We start from the raw sequence: 8,444 nt of genomic DNA on the forward strand, positions 1-8,444 counted from the left end.
GAGAACTTTGTATTGAGATCCAAAAAGAGAGAAGAAGCCATCTAGATACTAGCTATGGACCCGAAGGTCTGAGGTAAACTACTCACACTTCATCGGAGAGGCTATGATGATGTAGAAGCCCTCCGTGATGACGGCCCTCTTCGGCGGAGCTCCGGAACAGGCCCCAAGATGGGATCTCGTGAATACAGAAAGTTGCGGCGGTGGAATTAGGTTTTTGGCTTCTATTCTGTTTGTTTGGGGGTACGTAGGTATATATAGGAGGAACAAGTACGTCGGAGGAGCACCGAGGGGCCCACGAGGCAGGGGGCGCGCCCTAGGGCGGGGGGCGCGCCCCACCCTCGTGACCGCCTCTCCGATGCCTTGGCGTAGGGTCCAATTCTCCTGGATCACATTCGGTGAGAAAATCACGTTCCCGAAGGTTTCATTCCGTTTGGACTCCGTTTGATATTCCGTTTCTTCGAAACACTGAAATAGGCAAAAAAACAGCAATTCTGGGCTGAGCCTCCGGTTAATAGGTTAGTCCCAAAAATAATATAAAAGTGGAAAATAAAGCCCAATATATTCTAAAACAGTAGATAATATAGCATGAAGCAATCAAAAATTATAGATACGTTGGAGATGTATCAAATATGAAATCAGAAGTATGAGGCCGAAACCTTCCTCGTCTGAGCATGGCAGGAGTAGGATTCCGGGGGCCCTGTAGTTGTGAACCTCCACGGGCCGCGTACTTGAATGGCCGGAGGAGGCGTCGATGAACGCCATGGTGCGGCAGTGAAGCTGCACCGGTAGTAGTCTGCGCGGTGGTGGGGGAGCCTCTGCCTGGTAGCATCATCAGGGAGACGGAGGAATGGGGCAGCGACCCATTGACGCGCGCGGACGGTTGGGGCGTGGTTTGTGAGGTCCCCTGCTCGGGACAGCGGCGGCCGATCCACATCGCCGATTGTGGTGACCGGGGTGGACCACTGCAAGAAGGTAGGATGGGCTCTCCGATACACCACTGTTGACAAAACCAAAGCCAAACAACGAGCCATTAGAGAGCAGAAATATTCCATTGGTTATCAAATGTATTTCTGAATATTGCCGCTACATGTTATCCAGAGGTTGGGTAAGACAAGCATCCATAGCATAATGAAGCGTGGCGTATGCACCGTGCATTCATGTGTATAAAAGGTGAGCCCTTCAAGTTGGAAATCTTCAGAAACCATCCATTCATTGACGTACTCTGAAATGTTCACAAGACAATTAGAGTATCAATTGGTAGAGGAAATATTTGTTTCACACGCAAGAGAGCAAAAATAGATATTGATGGGAGAACGGGCACGCGGGAGCATAGATGGGCAGCAATGCTCCGACCTGTCGAATATAGCCCAAAGAAGTAACCTCCCGCCGCCACCCATCTGCAGATGCAGGTCGAGTCCTCCTCTAGCTTCAGGCCGAGGCCTCCTCCTTCTGCAAGTGGTGGCGAGGTGGCTCGGTGGACGGCGACGGGGTGCGTCGGTGGGGAGCATGGAGCACTGATCGGAGGTGAAATCTTCAAGAGAAAAGACGGTTAGTGCTCTCGTCGGCCACAAATGTCTCTATCTCTCTCCATTAAACACAAGGCTTGATACAAGTACACAAAAACAATTAACTCTCCACAGCGTTGATGCATTTTTGGAAATATAAACTTGGAAGAAGACTGAAATTAAAACCAACTAACCAAAACATCAGTTTTTTGCACCTAAACATACAGCTGAACTTCAGACACTGGCTACGAGCACTAGTTACCCGAGCTGTCGTCGAAGCCGAGAGAGTACAAAGGTGACTGGGCATGGCGAGTGCACCGGTGGTTGACGTCGGTTGCCATCGATCTCGCTCGTCTGCAGTCATCAAAACCCACGTGGTGTAGGGACGGACGGATCCCGCGGCCAAAATCCAAGCAGAGCCCAACCGGTGGGTGAGGAATTAAGAAGGGAGGAGGGAGACGACAACAGGGGAGGGTCGCCGGTGATACCACGGCGGCGACTGGTAGAGGAGGCGGCCCCGGCGAAGGTTGGGAGAGGAGATCCAGGGCGACGGCTGTCAGCGGTGCGGGGCCCTGGGCATCGCCCGGGGGCAGCGATGTTGCCTGGGCGGTGAAGCTAGGGGGCCTGGTGAGAGTTGGGGATGGGGGCATGGGCCCTGGGCAATGCTCCAGAGTAGTGTCCCGGCGGCGGGCGGTGGCGCTCGGGAGCAGGGGCCCGGCGGCAGGGGGCGGTGCTCGGGAATAGTGTGGAGGCGACAGAGGTGGTTGGGGCGGAGGGCGCGCGGCGCGGTATGGCGTGGAGCTGGCCGGCGCGTGGTGCGGCGCATCTGGGGCGTCGTCGGTGGTTAGAGACCGGGGCGGCGGTTGGGAGCAGGGTGGGGGCGCCGCGTGCGGTGGACTGAGGCAGGGCACGCTCAAGGCAGGGCACGCTGTGCCCTGAGGCCCACAATCCACCATCCGCTCCCCGTCTGACGGACTGCAGCGAGTCAACCTAAAATTGGACCAGTCCGCTCGATCCTTTTTCTTTCTCACGCACGTGATGCACGACGCGCCGCTCGTACTCGCCCTCGCCGAGCCCCATCGAGCGGAGGAGCTCCCGAATCACCCGCGTCTCCCGAGGTTCGTCCGCGGCGGAGGCACCCGCCGCCGCTGCCGACGGAAGAGATGGCCGTCCGCCGCCGCCGTCCATGGTTTGCTGGCATCCCCTTCCTCTGCTCCACGCGCGATGACGCGAGGCGAGCTGCTGGTCCCGTCGCTGAGGGGAAGGGAGACGAGCTGCTCCGGCTGCTCCTCCAGGACATGAGGAAACGACCTCGACGGCCGCCCACCTCTGGCTGCTCCGTCCGCCTACCCTCTGGCGGCTGCCTCCGCACGTTCTGATGGCCCGTCCACCCGCCCGCTCGGACTGCCACAGGCGCCCTGGACAGAAGCAGCGAGGACATGTCTGTACTACACACGAACAGCAAACTCATTTAGCAGTTAGCACTGCACAACTCCAGGATACAAAATTCAGTAAAATGAAAATAGGGACAGCATCAATAAAGTGTTTAATCTGCAGAATTTAGTACCAAAAATGAACTGAAGAAGAGTTGAACTGAGGCATTCATTAGACAATCAATTAGAAAATAAAATCAAAATGAATTGAACAATGTATAATCTTTGAGTATTAGTAACTCAAATTTGGCAACAACAATCTGTTCTTACATAATCCTTGAAGTACATAAATTAGGCCAATCTACTGGCACACTTAGGCCACGAAAGACTATAGTCAGCCCCCAAAATCCAAAATACTATTGTCATCTTTGTTCAAAATACTAGTCAAAATGTTCAAAATACTATCTAACAAGCTTGTACATGTTAGAACAAATCTTCATCATAAACACCACCAAGGGGAGCCATCAACAGTTGTGTGTACCTGACATTTGCTTGAGGTTGTACAACATCATCCTTCTCCACTCTTACTTGAGACCATGTGCCATCATTTTTCTTTTGTTGCTACCATGAAAATTCCAGTATTTAGTCTAGGAATGAGTGGTAACAATATATCATGTATAGATGGGAACATACCTTTGTTGGTTTTTTTGGACGAGGCACCTTTAGTTAGTTTGCGCTTCCTCCTGAGTAACTTATCAAGCCAACCTCTCTTTATCCTCAAGTTTTTTGATTGAACCTCTTTTTTCTTGAGCTTTGCGGCACTAAGAAACTCACTAGTTAGTTGCACACACTACTAGGGAAAAGTCTAGCAGCAGCGCGGACCTATCAATAGCGCAGGGTTATGCGCTACTGATAAGCCGCTACAGCTAACGTGTAGCAGTAGCGTGCCTCCTCCCACGCTACTGCTAAATCGACTTAGTAGTAGCGAGTTCTCGGAGGAGCGCTACTGGTAATTAGTAGTAGCGCTTCTCCATGCCCGCGCTGCTACTATTATTTCGTATTTTATTTCTTTTTAATTTCATGTTGTATTCGTACACCTTTACATAAGTTTTCATACAACAGAAATTTAGAAATTGTTTTTACATCATAATGAGTTATTACATCACGGGGTGAAAGAACCATGTGGACTAGTTTCAAGTGGATGGACATCCACTTGAAACTAATCCGCGGTTCTTTCACCCAATGATATAATAAATATCATCATCATATCATTGGTCACTAGTCGTAATCACAAGTACTCCTCACATCATCAATTCTAACACATTGTATCACATAAAAAACATATTGTACCTCATAGGACCTACTACATTCTCTTAGGACCTACTATATTCTCTACGGTAAAATAGCAAAAAACAAGATAGCCCCTGACTCTCCATTATGAAGAATGGAGATTATCCTGTCTCCAATTCTTGCCTTTCGCTTAATGTTACTTCCAAGAACCTCCTTGCGAATGACCAAACATTTTTCCATTCTTTGATTAGCATGTGTTCACCGCTTTTAGAAATCCGATATGCACAGGTGAGCTCCTTAGATTCACCTGGATGTATGTTCATAACTGCAAGGCGACCATTCTGATACAGCAGATGAGTCACACAATCCATCAGGATTTCCTGTTGAAAAACATAGTAATAACTTCGTAGTTAGCAATGATGTACTAGTTTTAGGAGTATGCAAAAGATGCACGGATGTCGTAATAGTAAAAAATCTTACCAGGGTATCTCCATAGAAGTTAACGTGGTTCAACACGTGCACTAGTGGCACGTATTCACCATAATTTGGAGGAGTTCGATAATAGGTATTGTAATTCTCAAGAAAAGTACAATAAGCAATCAGATGACTTTTCTCCTTATAAGTTAATTCGGAGCCATCAGTGTAGTGGGTTTTGTCTACCATCTTCTACACATTTTTGAAGATTCAAAATAAGCTGTCAATGGAAATAAGCTGTCAACTATTTCGAAATAAACAATATAAATTAGTTAATAACTATGTTTGAGAAACTCACATTGTGGTAGAATCGGAAGCGTATCAACAAGGACCCAGATGTCCATATTGTCTTGCTCGATGTCAGGATTACCAAGATCCATGGTGACAATCATACCCTCATAAAAACCATACATTTTGCAAAGTGCTTCCCAATTTTCGCAACCAAAATGGGTTACGCTCTGAGAATTGTACAGATTTACTTCAAAATCGATATCATGATGGGTCCTTACGTGTATTTTCTTTGTTTCATAATTTTCATGGTATTCAAAACCCATTCTCTCCAAGACATAGCGTCTTGCATGGCATGGGATAAGCTAGTCGAATTGTAAAAGATGAAAATTAGATGTTGAAATAGTTGAAGTCATGCTTAATTACGAAAAAATACACTTGTCGTTGTTGCGTACTGTTTCAACATCGAAGGTCTCCTCGACCTTAATGCTGAAGCGCCGATCTTCATCCAGCTCAACGAACCTGTCGCACATATCTCGATCATCGTGGCACCAGCTGCACTCCCCCGGGAGACTGTCGTCGTCCGAGTACGACATTTCCTACGTTCATAATTCAAAGATTAAACTTGTACATATTCTAGCACAAGTCATGCCAGAATTCATAGAAAAATCCGGCATGACCTTTGCTAAAAAAAGGACATATCGAGCGCCTGAAATTTGCCGGAACGGAAATTAATCAACACTCCGGCAAAACTTAGGCCACTCGAAGGTGTAACCAAAACATGAAATAATTGCTTAAACTAAAAAATAACAACAAATATGACATGTTCAACTAGTTCTATTAATTCAACTAGTTCTTACTAAATATAAATTTAGTATAAAAATAAAAAAACTAGTTCTTTCTAAAAATAAAGTAGTTCAACTAGTTATTAATTTACTTACTTTACTAGTTCAACTAAAACTTAACTAGTTCAACTAAAACTTAACTAGTTCTATTAATTCAACTCGTTCTTACTAAATATAAACTTACTATAAATAGAAAGAAACTAGTACATCTACTACTACTAATTAACATCTAACTACTACATCTACTACTAATTAACATCTACTACTGCTAATTATACAACTAGTTTACCATCACTACTAGTAATTAATATCCACTACTTCTAAAAATCATTATCTATGAACCCTAAATTAACATCTACTACTACTAAAATCATCTACTAACTAAGCAAAGAGAGAGGGGGTGGGGGGCTTACAGAGGGAGATACGATGGCGGGGAGGTGCTCGGCGATGGAGGGGCGGCGAGGGCAGGCTCGGGATCGGGAGGCGGCGGGCTCAGTCGAGGGCGGTGACGGTGAGGTCGAGGGCGGTGAGAGTGAGGTCGAGAGTGGTGGCGGGCGGCGGCGGTGAGGTTGAGGGCGGGCTCGGGCGGCGGCGGTGAGGGCAGGCGCGCTCGGGCTCGGGCGGTGGCGACAGGAGTAGGGGAACAGGCCGGGGGGAAGGAGGACTTAGCGAAATTTTGAGTTGGGGGGGTGGTTAACTCGAACTAGTAGTATCGCTCATATGGAAAACGCGCTATAGCTAACTTATCTATAGCGCGCTTCAGTGAAAACCGCTACTGCTAATGGAAGCAGTTATATCAAAAATATACATTGGTCATCATTGATCTTTTTTGTGTATAATCTAAATAGTCAACATGAATCCTCGCTGTACCTGTATAGGTACAGGCGAGGATTCATATTGCAACCACAAATCATACACATATAGTTCAATGAAGACCAAGTGCTCGAGATAGGTTGAGAAGTAGCATATTTAAGGTGGTAAACACCTTGTTCGCTTAGCAGTATGGGACTAAACTTAATTAGTTGCGGTGATACTTAGCAGTAGCGTGTTTTGAAGAAAACCATTGCTACTAAGTTCTTTAGCAGTAGCGCGTCCATGGGAAGGGCGCTACTACTATATCTAGCCCGGGGGCAACACCGTGGCAATTATAGTAGAAGCACTCTTTCACCTAGAGCGCTACTGCTACTTAGTCATTAGTAGCGCTCTTTTTTGAAGCTCGCTACTGCTAATTAGCAGCAGCGTTTGTTTTTAAGCCGTGTTGCTGCTAAGATTCTGTGTATAAGGTTTTCCCTAGTAGTGACATTTGGGTCAACATTTTCTAGGTCATCACATGGCTTGTTCGTAGCATCCGTAGTTGCATTGAGTTTCTCCTCTAGTTGTGGACCAACGCAATCAAGTGCATCTTCTAATATCAAACCACACTCAAGAGAGTTGGCTACTTTAGCTGCCATAGTGTGAAACTTGTGAGACACACCCCTGTACCAAAGTTGAGCTTCAAACTTTGGATTCTCTACCACATTCCTTTCTTGTCTATCTTGTATGCTTCCATTGCGTGCTTCTCTAGTCCATCTCTTTAACACATAATGTGTTGGTAATGTCTTTATATTCATCAAGTCAAGAACTTTGAGACCATGTCCACGCAATATTCCTGTCCGATTGAACATTCCACAACTACATGAAGCTGTTTTGGTCAAAGGATCACCAATCACTATGCGCTCCTCCTCAAATTCTAAATCACCATGCAAACTCCCAATAGCAACCCCAAATTTGTTATTTCCATCCAACACTCTAGCACATGCAGCCATGGATCTCTCATATTCACTTTGAAAATATTCAAAGATAATGGAGTGTATTCTTTTCTTGCTAGCACCAACATAGGTGTGTGCATCAAGATTCTTGGCAACTTCTTCCTTTGATCAAATTAAGATTGCAATTCCATTATTCTTTTTACCTCCACTGTCCTCTCAAAATGCATCAAGAACCGAACAATATGAAAATCTGATTTCAAATGGTTTTTCAATGAATTGTTGAAGCTCTCACTAAGTTGTGTACTTCTCACTCCCAAACTGAACACATCTCTCATATAACATTCAGCCCATTTTTCTTTCAACTTGTACATACTATCTAACCAAGTTTGCTTGTGCACTTTACTTATATTGTTAAATGCCTCTTCAAACTCTACTTTGTCCTCATAGCCATACATGCATTCACCAAAATCTGTGAGAATATGAGACTCTTCATCTTCATCTTGACCGCTGCCTTCACCCTCCTCTTCATCTTTTTCTTCACCCTTCAATGGACATATATGCTTAACAGCATTTTGCATTATATGAAAGGTGCACAATCCATGATATGATTCCGTGAAGACTTTCTCTATAGCTTTGCCCATTGTCGCATCTTGATCCGTATAAATAGTTCTAGGTTGCCTCCCATTATGTGTAGCTAAAAGTCTCAAAAAGCCATGTAAATGAGTCACATGTTTCATCAAATAGCAAGGCTGCACCAACAATGGTGGTTTCTCTAAACTGATTGAGTCCAAGAAAAACACCAAATGGCCTATATTCTTTATTTGTGCCTAATGTTGTATCAAATGTGACAACATCACCAAAGTGTGAATAATCAAGAACCATTTTAGCATCAGCCCAGAATATGTTGGCTATATCTTTCTCACAATCCAACTGCAAAGAATATTGGAAAGATGGGTTCTCAATCATTTTGTCATGAAAATA

The 8,444-nt window shown here is 45.5% G+C and overlaps 1 protein-coding gene across 2 annotated transcripts; it reads right to left on the minus strand.

Annotated features, from left to right (window-relative positions):
* Positions 1-548: 548 nt before the first annotated feature.
* Positions 549-2,378, minus strand: LOC119297976. 2 transcript variants are annotated; one of them, XM_037575543.1, is made up of 4 exons: positions 1,768-2,378; positions 1,354-1,531; positions 1,149-1,222; positions 549-997 (listed from the first exon to the last, which is right to left on the minus strand). In XM_037575543.1, exons 1-4 carry the CDS (start codon positions 1,867-1,869, stop codon positions 602-604), a joined length of 750 nt encoding a protein of 249 aa, XP_037431440.1. In that variant the 5' UTR covers positions 1,870-2,378; the 3' UTR covers positions 549-601. The 2 variants fall into 2 exon arrangements, with proteins under 2 accessions (XP_037431440.1, XP_037431439.1); XM_037575542.1 differs by having other exon boundaries at positions 1,088-1,222.
* Positions 2,379-8,444: the final 6,066 nt, after the last annotated feature.

The sequence above is a fragment of the Triticum dicoccoides genome, chromosome 5A (assembly GCF_002162155.2).
Source record: "Triticum dicoccoides isolate Atlit2015 ecotype Zavitan chromosome 5A, WEW_v2.0, whole genome shotgun sequence".
NCBI lineage: Eukaryota > Viridiplantae > Streptophyta > Magnoliopsida > Poales > Poaceae > Triticum > Triticum dicoccoides.

Excerpts from the sequence above, each read along its gene's own strand:
- LOC119297976 (XM_037575542.1), bottom strand. The coding sequence starts at position 1,869 with ATGACTGCAGACGAGCGAGATCGATGGCAACCGACGTCAACCACCGGT. Across the intron at positions 1,532-1,767 it reads CGGCTTCGACGACAGCTCGG|ATTTCACCTCCGATCAGTGC; the intron begins GTAACTAGTGCT and ends TTTCTCTTGAAG. Across the intron at positions 1,223-1,353 it reads CTTTGGGCTATATTCGACAG|AGTACGTCAATGAATGGATG; the intron begins GTCGGAGCATTG and ends TGAACATTTCAG.